The sequence below is a fragment of the Lytechinus variegatus genome, chromosome 1 (assembly GCF_018143015.1).
Source record: "Lytechinus variegatus isolate NC3 chromosome 1, Lvar_3.0, whole genome shotgun sequence".
In the NCBI taxonomy this organism is placed as follows: domain Eukaryota; kingdom Metazoa; phylum Echinodermata; class Echinoidea; order Temnopleuroida; family Toxopneustidae; genus Lytechinus; species Lytechinus variegatus.
In genome coordinates, this window is record NC_054740.1 from 14,965,002 (window position 1) to 14,980,657 (window position 15,656).

The window sequence follows — 15,656 nt, forward strand, 5'->3', positions numbered from 1 at the left end:
AAAAGTTTCATCAAAATCAGTTATGAAATAAGCAAGTTATGGGAGTTTGAAAACTCTTGGTTTACTTTCTATGGGCATCCTCAAATTGGCAAACGTGCTTCAAAATGGCTGATTTTGTGGACAACTCTCCATTTGTTTTGTACACAAATTTTCAGATTTTCCTCATTAGCTTTCAAATTGCATCTTGCCTCCTTCTGAGCACAACATATGTCATGGGAAAATATAATCCAGACCATATATGACAATGTCAGGTGGAGATAATGTGAAATATGTAAAATAAAGGGGAAAATCTGAAAATATGTGTACAAAACAAGTGGAGAGTTGTCCACAAAATCAGCCATTTTGAAGCACGTCTGCCAATTTGAGGATGCCCATAGAAAGCAAAACAAGACTTTTTAATCGTCCATAACTTGCTTATTTCATAACCGATTTTGATGAAATTTTTTTTAAATTGTTCCTCTCATTTGACTCTTTCCAATAAAATTGATTCTCTTCTTGGGTTTTGGTTTCCTTTAACACTGGTCTAAAATGTTTAGTGTGGTCCTCTGAAAATATTGGCAGCGTACATAGATCTAACATGACTGCTCTCGAGTGTATTGTTAGATTGCAGTGTATTATGAGATGGCAGTTTGAGACGGGGGTCTATGTTTCTGTTGTGCAGCAAAGCATTACTAAAGTGTTGAAAATAATGCATGTAGGACAACAGAAGAGTCAAGGACAGATCAAGAAACATAAAGAAATACAGACAAGGTTTGCAAAAGTGTCAGGTACGTGACACTATGCAATAATCAAAGCAAACACATACAAAAAATTACTCTAATCTCACATGATCAAATGATCATGTGATGCTATTTCTATAAACGCAACCAAGACAGCATGCATTGATATACAGGCGAGATCATAATATCAGGATGGCAGAGGCATATAAATGTGAATCTAGTAATTTCTGAAAAAAAATCTGAATATTACCCTTCGGAGGACAATAACTTAAAACGATATTTTTGTGGCAGCTTGTTTTGTCGTCCTACGGACGAGCTAGAGGCTAGTTTCAAATGTTGAGATCAACACTTTCGCTACTGAATTATGTACTTCCCATAGGTTTAGTACAGTATCACCCGGTTTCAGTAGTCAATGGTTCAAGAAGAAAGTACATGAACTGAATACCTGGCTGGCAAATGTTTGAAATATACCTATTTCAAGAAAGAGCATGAAAGTCATGAAAGAACTAGAAAATGGAATAAATACTACATTCTAGGATTTAATATGTACATGCAAGTTTTCCTGTCTGTATGAGGGAGGTTGATGGCAGTTTAAAGCTTTATCAATATAGAAAGCTGGCATGTACTGAGATGAGCAAAAGAAATGGTACTGTTAGGTGATGAGGCAATACAGGTCTAAACTTAACTTAATGAATACTTCTCTTTCTACTGAGCTAGTCTATTTACCTATAGACATTATTAAAGAATTCCAGGGCCTTGTCACACGTCCATGTAGGTCGCTATGTTAACCCTTCATTTGAGTTAACAGGTCTGAATACACAGCCTATAATGAATTGTGTTCTGAAGGCCCTCATTGTAACAGCGAATTCTATATGAGTTAGTCTACCGTGAAGACCCACTTGTTGATCAAAGGTTAAATCAGGGTCTGTGCCTGCAGACTATGTCACACGGGGGCCCAGGGGCCTGTTGCATTAAAGAAAAACTCTTGCAAATTTTTTTTGCCAGTTTTTCACTGTGTAGAGTTCCAATGGCAAAATGATATGCAATTGGCTCTAGGTCCATCTCTGTCAATGTTGATAGTATAGGAATTTTCTGTCCCAAAATGTGTCTTCGCACACACCTGAGTATTATTAAACACTAATTAGTACATACGTCAATCCTGTCCTGGTCCAGGATTGATTGAGATGGTCTAGAAATAGACAGAAAGTAACTCTCAAATGTCCTCATGTCCTAGTCTACAAGACTTTATAAGATCTAGAACTAGAAAATACTTATTCCAGTCCATGCCCTGGTCTAGAATGCTCAGAACTGGACAAATGGAGACCCTTTCCTGAAAATCCTTAAGTGGTCTAGAACTGGGAGTCGAGGTAGGCCAGGGCCGACTGGGAGTTCCAATCGGGAGCATTTTCAAACCCGTTGCGCCCAAAGCGGTGGTCCTTGATGGCATCCTCCACTTCTGCTACTGTATTCATCACAAAATTTCCTGCAGTGGGTGAAGAAAGTGACTTTGTTAATAGAAAACCTATAACTTCACTCACAGAACTCATGTAAACAATGTAAATCTAAAAAGCACATTCATGATGATAAAATGATGAAAATCCATAATTCATTGTTCGAAATAGACATGAAATGAAATACTCCAAAAATTTGCTTTGCCCAATTGATAGTGAGCCCGGCAGCCGCTGTGCAGCGCCAGATCGACGAGGCCCTATCCCTTTAATCGTTGAACGCCAAACAGGGTAGCAGCAACTCCCATCTTTTAACGTCTTTTGGTCTGACGCGGCCGGGGTTTGAACCCCCGACCTCCCAGTTGTGAGACAGACGCTCTACCAACTGAGCCAACACACCGGTCTCATGCATATCAATACACCTAAAGCGGCGATCACAACCTGACATGTGTGATAAGGGAGTAACACGACATTTCCTCTGGTCTTAATATCTTGGAGGGCATAGGGTTAGAGTTAGTATTGTAATAAAGTTTTGGTTCACAATAATGTAAAGATAAGGTTTTGAAGTTTTGAAGGTTATAATTTTTGGTTTTGCAGATTTTCTATCAGATTAATTGTCGCCGAGCGAATTTCAGGGATCTGTTAAGGAAGGCAACAGCAGCATCATTTTCTGATAGCATTGGGGATGGGTGGCAAAAGCACAGTTCAGCAAGGTTCTGTGCATGTAGCCGGCAAGCCATGCCTGGCTGTGCAACGTACGATGCGCACATGATAAAGTGAGGAGTTGTAAATGCTTAGAACTAGCAATCTGTGCCAATGCAGCATTATTGTAGAAAACGGATAGACAGACAGAGAGAGAATAAAAAGATGGAGGGGAGGTAAGGACGAGATTAGAAAAAAAGATTAAGGACAAATCAGGATTCATATTGAAATGATTGTACATGTAATTGTTGAAACGAAACAAATCCCAAACAAAGTTCTGTGCATGCCTCTGCCCAATCTCCATGTGATCCGTACTTAATTCTGGACATAAATCCACAGGTCAGACTCCTCTAATTGCCCTCACAATTACTCCAGTAATAACATAATTGAAAATCTCTAGCTGGTGTATCAAGTCGGTAGGTCAGAAGACAACTCCTGTCAGGATTGAACAGGGATCATAACATTGTTTCTTTTGTCCCATCTAGATTGGATTACCAAGATGCCTTTGCGCAAGGGTTTTTGCGACAATTGCTCCTGTACTTTTCTCCAAGTGGTTCTCAGTATGACTGGTATGTGCCAAGCTCATTATTCAATTAAAGCAATGAAAAACTGACTTTTGATGTCAGGCACCCTCTTGGTCAATGATCAATGATTGCAAAAGGTTGGGCAGCGATTTCTCTTTCATGAAGTTCTTACAAGGATGATAAAACCTCTCCTGCGACAAACTACTCTAGGGTGCGTTTATTCGACACTTTTTTACCCTAGAATCATGATTAGAATCATGATTCAAATCATGATTCTGCAGAATCACGATTGCGTTTAGTCGAAAGTGGAAATAAACGTCTTTCAAATCACAAACATGAAACACGGAAAAAGGGGCGTTTGGAAAGACGTTTCTGTAGAATCACGAACGAAAAAGGTCGTATAAACGATATCGTGATTTGAATCATGATTCTATGACGTCATTGTGTCGTGCTTCTTCCGGGTTCGACTCAAAGGCGCGCGCTGTGTTTCGTGCAGGTTAATTTTCGTGTAGCAGTATTGCCAGTGTACTAGTACCGGTATATGCCAATTGTCACGTGCATTTATTTTAGGAATTATCATTCTGTGTATTGTACCCCCGGGTTGTACTGTAGCGTCATTTGTATATTTCATTGTTTTCATCAATCATATCTTCAAGTTCCAAAGGCACAAATTGGACTGACGACGAACTCAGGGCTCTGCTTGTGCTTTGGCCTGCTGATACGAATCCCTTTCAGCGGCGCTTGCGAGGGAGGGATTTCTACGGAGATGTGGCACCGCCTGTCGAGACAAAATTAACAGAATTCGTGCCCAGTTCTACGGCTACCGAACAGCAAAAATCTTGCAGCCGACTTGAAGTTAGAAACAGGCGCGAAAATGTTGACCTATACTTCCTGGGTCAAACTGCGCACTGTGATGCGCACTGGATCGGCCCGAATTCAGGGAGAAACAGCGTTAGAAAGATGGTCGTATAAACGCTGATTCTGTCGGATCGTGATTCATGTTGCTGTTTTGAATCATGATTCAAATCGTAATTCAAATCATGATTCTGGGTTGAGGTCGCATAAACGCAGCCTTAGTTTGTCAATATAAAAAGAAAGGATTAAAGAAGATAGCATGGGGGGGGGAAATGGCTGATAAATCCTTAAATGTTTCATTTACAAAAGAAAAATGGTCCAAGAATGCGTGGTCCCATTTACACTGCGGAATATGAAAATGCCATTTTAAGTTGTTTATCTCACCCACATTACCAGTTAATTGACATCCTTCACAAACCATCATTATCATTGATGAATAATCTCTTGCTTGACGAAAGGTTACTTTCTCAATTTTGCTTAAATTTCAGGGGGAAAAAGTATGGGGCTAGGGGTTTATTCACCCCTGAAATGCCAAAGGAGCCCTAGAAAACTATTAAAGAAATAAATACAAATAAACAATAAAAAGAAACAAACAGAGCCTCTGAATTTCCTACAGGTTCCAATGCAAAGTGTAATACAATGTGGCAAATTTTGGCAAGTAATCTAAAAAAAAAAGTGGCCCATGAAAGTTTTTATCTCTTGCCTGATAGATGTATAGTCCAGCACAAATTGCACATTATTCATCAACAGAAATAGGGGAATGAAACCTTTAGAACAAGTCGGCATAAGTCCAAACAGAAAAATCAAAGAATAAGAACAAAGAAAGTTTGAGAAAAATAGGACAAATAATGAGAAAGTTATGAGCATTTGAATATTGCAATCAATAATGCTATGGAGATCCTCCAATTGGCAATGCAACAAGGATGTGTGATGTCACATGTGAACATCTTTCACTGAAAACCTAAACTAGTCAAGCGGAGGCTGGACTAGCCTTTTACTAGTCAGGCATGCTAGTCGAGGCCGCTGGACTAGGAAAAACCTATATTTGAAACTAGTCCAGCCTTCAATTCCATCTTTCGGCCTGCTGGACTAGCTTTAAATTAGTCGAAATTGCTCGACTAATGTCCTTTTCGGTGCTGGACTAGTTTGGAGACGGACTAGCCTTTAGCTTGTCAAGCAGGATGGACTAGTTTATGACTTGTCAGACTAGCTATTAGCTTGTCAGACAGAACGGACTAGCTTCTAGCTTGTCAAGCCACATCGACTAGCTTCTGGCTTGTCAAGCAGGATGGACTAGTTTATGACTTGTCAGACTAGCTTTTAGCTTGTCAGACAGAACGGACTAGCTTCTAGCTTGTCAAGCCACATCGACTAGCTTCTGGCTTGTCAAGCAGGACGGACTAGTTTATCGAGACAGACTAACTTACAGCTTGTCAGACAGAACGGACTAGCTTCTTGCTTGTCAAGCCACATCGACTAGTTTCTGGCTTGTCAAGTAGGAGGGACTAGTTTATGGCTTGTCAATCTCGACAGACTAACTTCCAACTTGTCATGCAGGGTGGACTAGCTTCCAGTTTGTCAAGCGAGATTGACAAGCATCTTGTTTGTCAAACAAGATTGTCAGGAAGGGTGGACGAATTTAAGGCAAGTCAAGCAAGTTACTGACATAACATGCTACATCTTTATCAACTCTTCGTTTATATGAAATATGTTTGGCTTCACCGCAAATATTACAAAAAATAATAATCTGTGAAACATCAAAATTATATGTTTACAATTGTCCGATAAATATATTATGAATATAAACAGTATAGGCCTAATACATTTATAGGTATATATCTCAAGCACAATCTCACAAAATTGAGCAATATTTGAAGTTTTAAAAATAACCCAAAATAGCTTAATTTAAGACAGGTAGTATGGAAATGATTATTATGAAAAGCATGAGCAGAAGGGGGTTCACTAAAAAATAATTACTGCTCTGATTTTTTTATATGGTGCCCTAGTCTATATGCCTATTTAAATTTCTCGTGTGCTATATTAGATGAACAATCATATGCTCACACCTAAAGGGCTATATGAATCTGAGCCTGTGCATTGAAGTACTTGAAAAGCAAACAACATGCCTAATTTGATTCTGTAAACAATACAGTAGCACCGAGCAGAACAAAGACCTTGCTTGTTTGGATACAATCCCCCTGTAATCGTAAGCCAGGTTTTACTTGGAAATACCCGCTCAAATTATAACGCCTTTACAAAAGATTCATCATTTGGGTCACCATTTTGCCGTGAACGTCCAGAGAAGCAACTCTCCAGTATTCTAAACTCCTGTATCTCTTGCCAGTTTCAAGAATCATCTCAAACCATGTCGGAAAATTCAACGTAAGTATTACTTTCCACATTTTTAAAAAATTAGAAACGATATGTTATATGATTATATATGCATTGGATAAACGCAAGGTCGATGATGATGTTAGGCCTACATAGAGACAAAGCTGTGAGGAAGAGGAGCATGTTTGTGCAGTGAAAATCTATCATGCCCTGCTTTGAGTGTATATATATAGAGGAGCGTAGATTTTGCTTGATTTTCTGTGAGAATATTAATCTTTTTGAAAAGTATTTTTGTGCAGACTACTATATAATACTGCTAGAGTTTTCGATGTAGATTTAAGTTGAAAATGTGTTTCTTTTTACAGGTTTCCTTTTGACTCTGCTCTATCGAATGCACTTTAAAGTAAATCTATTTTTTGAACTTTTTGAATTATTTACATGGGATGTATATTTTTAAATTCCCAGGGCTTTTCAAAGTGTAATTTTTTTATACGCACAGGATAGTTTGCGCTTTACATGAGAACTGTATGAATCATCTCCTTTATAGAATTGGACCCAAACTTTTAATTTACAACATATTCTAATTATGAAAAGAACGTGGTAATTGTCAGTATTTGGAAATGAAAATGGTATAACCTCTGTGACTCGCTCTTAATGCTATTTTAGTGTCATGAAAATACAAGCTGCAGAAGTTGTGTCGCAAATCTAAAGCTGCCTATAGTGGTGATTATGATGACGAACTGCACTAAGTCTCGATTCTAATCTAGCATTTTATCACATAAAAACAACTTAATTTGCTTTGGTAGCATCAGTTAGATAATGATATTCATACGAAATGAATTATTTTTTCCCCAGCTATCTACCGAGATGTCTCGTCTTCAAAACAAAGATGCACCACTGTCCAGATCATTAAAAAGGGGTCTGTTAAAATATGCAGATTCACTGATCAAATTTGGAAATGGAAAAAAGAAGCACACAAATCAATTCACCGTCGCCGTATCTAGGATTAGTAATTATAGAGGCCAGGAAGAAAGAGAAGGTAAGTTGCTGCTTCTATGTCTATAGGCTGCTCACAATATTTTATTTTTTTATTCAATTATGAAAGGCAAATTTATACAAATATAAACCATTTATACTTGACATTTTTACCATTATCGTATATGCCACTGATAATATTCTACAAAACGATATTTCACTGTAGGTCTTCATTACGTAAAGGGGCTATAATGGATGAACTGCATTCAGTGTCATGTATTATTATTGTGTTTGTCTTACTATGTTTGATTTTCAACACGAAATAGGTAATGTGAATTTAAGTATTATTAGAGGGATGGTGTATAGTATAATACAGATTTAAATGAAATATACATCTGTATTTTACTTTTACATAACATTTCAGAGGCAATGATGAAAGCAGCACTTCTAGCCATACCAGGTCTCCTTCAGGAAAAGTTGGATAATGTTTTTGTGTCACCCGGAACTGAGGTTAGTGACTTTTCCATGTTTATTGTTTGTTTTCCTTCATTAAAAAATTATATGATTGAACAAATATGGAACATTGTGAAATTTCTGATAAAGTTCTTTCCGCTTTCAAAATTTGATGTCCTCAGAGTTCATTTCATTTTTTTTTCAAGAAACGTATTCTTATGGCAGCATTCGTCAGATAAAGTTATGAGTATTTGATCTGTAATATAATGTTTAACTATCAGGCAAATGTTTTCAAGTGGAATATCTTTCTGCAAATGCATTATTTTAAGCAAACTGTAGGCCTATACCAAACAGTCATAGCCCATGTACTTATGATTTAGATATGGGTAGTTCTATATCATGCTATTTCATAAAAACAAAACCCATTTTGTTTTTTCATCGTTCTGATCCTCCATTTGTTTTTATCATTTTAATTTTCATTTGTATCATCTGTTATCTATTATTCAGTCACAGAACCCCGTACATATTCAGACGGACGCTGAAGACGTAATTGATTCAGAATCTTTTGTGCTCAGCGCTGACGGAGAGACGATCGCCACATCGCACGACCTTCTGTCAGCGGCAGCCATGTGGGTGTCTTCGTTCTATATATTTAACTTGCAATACCCAAGTGATTTAAGTAAGACACTAATTTTCATTCAGAAGGTCCTTTTGAATATTCAAGACGGAGATAGCACCCCAAGACCCATATTTACTTTAATAAATAAATTGAACATTGAAAATGCGAGTGAGTTAAGATAACTATGTCTATTTGCCTTAATGACATCATAATGCTGTTGCTTATAACCTAGTAATCAATCCTCAGTATTTTAATTATTTGGGTTATGTTCTGTTCCATATCAAATTTTATCTCAAATTTATTTGTGATGTTTTTTTCTTTCCCGATTTCATATTTTCTTAATCAGACATCAGGTATACTAATTATTTCAGTAGATTTAATAATGTAATCACCAGATGAAAATGTTCTTGTTATGATATTGGAGAGAAAATATAATTTCTTTTATATTATACAAGCATTATGGTGTTAATGAAACAAAATTGAGGCAGCAACAGTATGCACAAACCAAATCTTTAATTAATATTAAATCCATTTTACCACAAAGGAATTTTTCTTCCTGTTGAAATCGTACACGTGTTTTTTTTAAGGATTCTGTCACTCAAGAAAGAATGACATTTTTTCTACCTTGAATTTGTATCTAAATTATTGTTTTGATATTTTCATGAGAAGCTAAACAACATACTACGACTGCAATGGAAAATTTTCTTAATTTTTGACATAAACATATACGTATAACAAAAGTAACAAATGAAGAAATAGCAAAGTGCCATTTTTCCATTAAAGCAGATGTATTTTTGAATATTTGTATAAATCGCAAAGAATATATTTCCTCATTCTTCCTTCGCAGCCGTAAAATAGCCTTAAAACGGTTCAATATAAATGTTTGAGTACATTCACCTAAAACTGTCTTATCTACAAAAATACAGATTCCCTCGATCGAGAATGAGCTATAATTATAATCACAACTTCGAAAAATTCGGGGTTTATTTTGTATTTCAATTGAAATTGTTCGGACGGACATTGTACTTCTGTAATAATTGTATTCAGTGTATGTTAAATTTTCATGTTTGCATAACGCTTTTCTATAATGTAAACAACTTCAGGCCTGTCTAGAGTGGGAATCCACTGGAATATACATGTAAGCCATGCTCAGTGAGTTAATTTTGAATACTTCTATACTTAATACTTCATTTCATCTCCATCTTATGGACTTTCCTCTCATTTTCTTTACTTTTTCTGTACGATTTAATTCTATTCTATGCCCTTTCTTCTACTGCCTTTTATTATTAAAGATTTTTTTTCTCATTTCATAAATTGAAAGAGAGAGTTCAAATATAACGGTTCGCATAACCTTTCTTAAAACTTCGTAAAATAGTTGAAATGTGTAGTGAACATAATATGCTCCATGTTGTCTTTATGTACTAGTAACGATTTGTTAAAATCATGTAGAGAAGGAAAATCTTAATTTAGAAAAATAAATGGGTTATTCATGTCATATTTGGAAAGGAATAACAAAATGACAAACAATTTATTCATGTTACTGCAAAGAACGTATTCAATATCGATTTTTTTTCTCTCTCTCTTCTACTTAGGAAATAATTTGTCAATTAAGTATTCCTATATTGTACATGCTCTAGCTCATTTGGATGCCATTATTTTGTTATTGCGATATTACATTTCATGTTTTGCAAAATGTATGATAACTGGATAATAAAGCTATATTGTTACTGCAAATGAATTAACATGCACATTTCTTGATTTCATGTATTATTTCCCAAAGATATTTTCCTGCTTAGCGATGTCTATTAAAGCGGTCGGAACGTCTGAAGGTGCGTCTAGGTTGTCTTGACCAGTCATGGCTAGTCCGTCAAGTTAGTCCGTCATGTTAGTCCAGCAACCTAGTCCAGCTTGACGCACCGAAACATGCTAGTCCAGCAACCTAGTCCAGCTTTGTAGACTAACATCATGTTAGTCCAGCAGGCAAGACTAACCTGAAGTTAGTCCAAATGGGCACCATTTGGACCAACTTAAAACTAGTCAATAACTAGTCGAGCGACTAGCCTTCAGTTAGTCCAGCTAGCTGGACTAACGCTAAACTGGTCGCTTGACTAGCATCAAACTAGTCAGGCTTGCATGACTAACGTGAAACTGGTCGCTTGACTAGGAACATGCTAGTCAACCGACTAACGTAATGCTAGTCCAGCCAGATGGACTAGGCAAAACTAGTCCATCAAGCTAGTCCAGCAAAGCAGACTAACCTAAAGCTAGTCCAGGTGGGCACCATTTGGACTAACTTTAAGCTAGTCAGGCGACCAATTTTGGTTTTCAGTGTTCCCTTTGAGGGACTATAAAATACCCTCAAAATGTCTCTTTTTTCTTTTTCTTATTGTGATACAAACTTTTTATCCATGATGTATCCTTTAAAAATCTGTATTACATGCCCTCCTCCAGAAAGAACAAATGATCTACTGATAGATGTGATAAAAGAGGCAAATTAAGTGAAATATATGCGAAAGTAATGGGGAGAGTTGTTCACAAGTGACATCACACATCTTTGTCGCATTGTCAATTTGAGGATCTCCATAGCATTAGTGATCGCAATATTCAAATGCTCATAACTTTCTCATTATTTGTCCAAATTTTCTCAAACTTTTGTTGATCTGTTTCTTTGATTTTTTCTGTTGTCACACAAGCCATCTTGTTCCAAATGTTTCATTCTCCTTTAAATTGGAAAGGAAATGCTTGTGAAATGGGTTTTGGGTTGTGTGAATGGATCTCCAGCTTCAGAGAGAAAACTTTGTTTGTTGATTAAAAATAAAACATGACTCAATTGGCCCATCTCCATAAGCGCATGTTTTCAAATGATCTTTTTTTAATGATCCAGCAAGTTATCACAATCCGAACAACCTCAAGGAAAATGTAACGGAGGATGAAAAAGCAAGTAAAATCATCGCCTTCACCTCTAGATGAGGCAGCGTGCCATTTTTTTAAACTGCGAATCCTATATGGTGAATTATCTAGCTAATTGCAAGTGAAGATGCATTCACATGTCACCTCAGAAAAACTTATTCATATTATCATAACAATAATTTATACAATGTTATTTATCCATGCATTAACTAAAGGGTCAATGACCCTAAAGATTCCAAGAAATAGGCATATGATTGTAAAATATCTGCCTGCATGGTCAGTGTTATAAAAATAATATTAATATAGGTATATTTACCCATGGAAGCCACCTTCAGTTCTGAAAACTGTTTTCCAAGCGGGCCCTGCTATTATCATTACTATTAGTGTTAGAGAATATACAAATCTTGACTATCATATGCCATAGTCAAATAACATTCTCTCAAAGTTAATAAAAGCATGATAATCAGCGACTCATGACTGTACTTAGATTATAAAAAAAATGAATTATTAAAACAGCAAGCATTTATAACCAGAAATAAAATGAAAACAAAACAAAAAACCTCATGGTTTGAACAAACACACAATTACACACTTCTGAAATTCTCTTCATTAAAAACATGAAGAATTTCTTCCACATCATACATACAACCAAATTACATGAGCCTAGGTTAAATTAAATTGAAGTTATCATGTTTGCAGGGGCATCGTGGTCGAGTGGTTCTGACTCTCGCCTTTCAAACAGAGGGACTTCGGGTTTGAATCCTAACTATGACATGTTTTTCTTTAAGGTCAAGTCCACCTCAGAAAAAAATTGATTTGAATCAATAGAGAAAATCAGACAAGCACAATGCCGAAAATTTTATCAAAATCGGATGTAAAATGAGAAAGTTATGACATTTCAAAGTTTTGCTTATTTTTAACAAAATAGTTATATGAATGAGCCAGTAACATCCAAATGAGAGAGTCAATGATGTCACTCACTCACTATTACTTTTGTTGTTTATTGTTTGAATTATACAATACCGTATTTCAATTTTTACGAATTTGACAATTAGGACCTCCTTGCCTGAAGCACAAAATGTTAAAATAATGGAATTCCACGTGTACAGGGAGGAATGAAACTTCATTTCACATGACAATGATGAGAAAATAAAAATATTTCATATTTTACAGTGTATATAATAAAATACAGAAGAAATAGTGAGTGAGTGATGTCATCAGTTCCTCATTTGCATACCGACTGAGATGTGCATATAACTACTTTGTGAAATGAAGTGAAACTTTAAAATGCTTTCTTATTTTACATCCGATTTTGATCAAATTTTCAGTTTTATGCTTGTTGAATTTTCTTTTTATTCAAATATATTCAAATAAAGTTTTTGTTGGGGTGGACTTGTCCTTTAAGCAAAAAAATTATCCGCACTGTGTCTGTGCAGCACTCGACCCAGGTGAGGTGAATGGGTATCCGGCAGGGTTAATTCCTTGCATGCAATGAGCGCTGGTGATGGTAGCTCGAGCTAATACCGTGATTATAGCAGCGCTTTATGAATACAGCTATTATTATCGTTAGATAGAACAACTTTTAAAAGAAAATAAGATGGAAATAGTAAAGAACTTCAAGGAGGTTAAATAAAGGAATTATGTTCAAACATCATCAAAGCCATGTTCATGATGAATTGAACAGGACATGGACAAAAACATATCATTCATCATTTGTCTTTGAGAAGAGTTATCAAGATTGGAAAGCTTTAAAGAGAGAGATTTTTTTTACCTAGGTTTTTAAGAAAAAATGATAAATGGGTAGATTTGGTTTGATAATTCACCAGAGATCCAAAGATGGGTGAAAATTGTAAACAAATCTATAAATCATAAGCAATCTGACTTGTTTATTAATTAAAAGTGATTAATCTTTACTTGCCAATACATAGATTAAAAAGACAACTTACAAATCCGGCGGATGTATCTAAAATACTCTTCATAGGTTACAACATGATTTCCCCTACAACTGGTGAACCTTTCCTATGCTAATGATATACAGTTGTGCTAGAAAGTAAGTGACCCCCACCAGAAAATGTGCTCCTTCAGCTGAGACTTGAATGTAGACAACACTAGAATTTTTTTTTATATTTGTATGCTTTCTTAAATCATAATCAAGGTAAAATTACAATATTTAAAACTTATTAAGACAGATCAGAGAAACAAACTTTATTGAATGTAATATTTTAATCACCTGACTTCACAATTAAATATCTAAACCATGGCAGAACTTAATAAATATATTTATTTTCTGGCTGGGTTCACTAATTTTTGAGCACCACTGTGCATATATAATAATAATTTCATATACCGCATATTGCCCCAAAGCGCTAAGAGAAAGGAAATATGAAGTATAAAGGATATAGAAATAGAAATACTTTGCACAACAAAATGTATCAAAAATTCAAAACTATATATATCATATACATCCTTAGACAGCTGGCAGCCATCTGTTTTGAGGAGTTTTTTAACATTTTAATTTTGTTTAAATTTCTCCTCATACACAGACGGCTTGCTATCGTGCAGCCACCATTAGGGGGTTAACAATGCACCCCCCCCCCTGATGGGGCTCATCGATATTTGTCTTTATTTCATAAAAATATATAAAAAGAACTGTACCAAAATAAAGATTATTATTACGTTTTGGCCTGAAATGCACCAAAATGGGGAAAAATAAACATAAAAGGGGAAAAACAGAGACTTACTTCGGCTGTTGCGCAACTTCACTTCCCTGTTTTATCCGAACTTAATACATAAACATATGGGCATTGAGTCCCTGTACAGATCAAGTTAGAACTTCGGTCTCTGTATTTGGTGAGTGGAGCCAACAGAATTCTGTGTAACAGCCAATATAACAGAGACCAAAGCTTTTGGTCTAATACATCCTATACACATCCTATGTAGCTGACACAACAATGTTTCATTTGTTTGTAAAGTTGAGCGCAGGTTTACACACAAGCATGAAAACTGTACAACAATATAAAAAAATGACATGACTTTTTTTTACAAAAAAGAGAGAACTTTATGGTCCGAATTTACAAAGGTGGTTTTGAAAACCCATGGTTGAGTCCATGGTTTACGCAGATTTCCTGTATAAGTTACGCTTATTTTACCGCATATATTAAACAATATCCAATGCTGATACGCGCTTTTGTCACAGTGCACCCAATTGATGTCTGTTGCCGTGGATATCCACGCTACTTTATTCATGAGTTCACTGTTTTGAATTAATAAGTCCACTCTTCCAACAGTTGACTCATGAATAAAATAGCGTATCTAACCATAGTAACTGGCATCAAGTTGCCGCACTGAGATAAAAGCGTGCACCAGCATTGGACATTTGTTATCTAAGCGCCCGATACGTGCTAAATTAAGCATAATTTATACAGGAAATTTGCATAAACCATGGATTCAACCACGGGTTTTCAAAACCACCTTTATGAATTCGGGCTTATGTGTCACAGACTATTCCTTTTACAACAAAAAACTTTGAATCTTCTCAAAGAAAAAAATTGAAAATGATGAAACTTTAAAAATACCAATACCATATTAAAAAGACAACCAAATCTGAACACTGTATAAAAATATCAATAAAATATTTTCATTGTTTCACTGAATACAAAAGGACCATGAGTTTGTTGGATATGAGATTGATTATGTAACAATGACCTTTAACTTGACAAAAAGACAAATTATATTTTTAGATAACAGAATTGAAAAGCTTTCAAATATTCAACAACTTGTGGATAATATCAAGAACCAGATCTTCTTAGATGTGGAGATGATATTCATTTTTTTTATTTCTTGTCATGTCAAAACAATGTTTCTAAGTACTTTTCAAATCACTTTGATAAGTGAAACCTCAACTGAATTGAATTTGCTATCCAGACATGTTAATTGGTGTTAATCTTGGTGTTAAGACTGGTATCAATCAACCAACATCAAGTGACATCACTTCCTAATTCTGCAACAGTTACCCTTTCATGCATTCCTTTCATGTACAATGGGCATTGTTAACCCAAACAAATGAACAGATCCCATTGCTTGATTCAGAGAATAAGGCTTAGTTAATCTCATTGCTAAT

At 35.7% G+C, this 15,656-nt stretch overlaps 2 protein-coding genes across 3 annotated transcripts in view; one reads left to right on the plus strand and one right to left on the minus strand.

Annotated features, from left to right (window-relative positions):
- Positions 1-511: 511 nt before the first annotated feature.
- The window catches only part of LOC121406985 (pirin-like protein), an 85,638-nt gene continuing 70,493 nt past the window's right edge, over positions 512-15,656 (minus strand). For both annotated transcript variants that reach the window (XM_041597861.1, XM_041597868.1), the window contains exon 9: positions 512-2,202. In XM_041597861.1, the coding sequence (XP_041453795.1) occupies positions 2,069-2,202 (134 nt within the window). In that variant the 3' untranslated portion in view covers positions 512-2,068. The remainder of the gene's footprint in view (positions 2,203-15,656) is intronic.
- On the plus strand, positions 6,456-10,364 carry LOC121407001. Its single transcript, XM_041597890.1, has 4 exons — positions 6,456-6,630; positions 7,435-7,618; positions 7,979-8,064; positions 8,515-10,364. The coding sequence occupies exons 2-4, from the start codon at positions 7,447-7,449 to the stop codon at positions 8,806-8,808; spliced, it is 552 nt and encodes a 183-aa protein (XP_041453824.1). The 5' UTR covers positions 6,456-6,630; positions 7,435-7,446; the 3' UTR covers positions 8,809-10,364.

Bases quoted from the DNA above. Each gene is read 5' to 3' on its own strand.
- LOC121407001 (XM_041597890.1), top strand. From the start codon at position 7,447: ATGTCTCGTCTTCAAAACAAAGATGCACCACTGTCCAGATCATTAAAA. The intron at 7,619-7,978 runs GTAAGTTGCTGC...ATAACATTTCAG, and splicing joins AGGCCAGGAAGAAAGAGAAG to AGGCAATGATGAAAGCAGCA. The intron at 8,065-8,514 runs GTTAGTGACTTT...TCTATTATTCAG, and splicing joins TTGTGTCACCCGGAACTGAG to TCACAGAACCCCGTACATAT.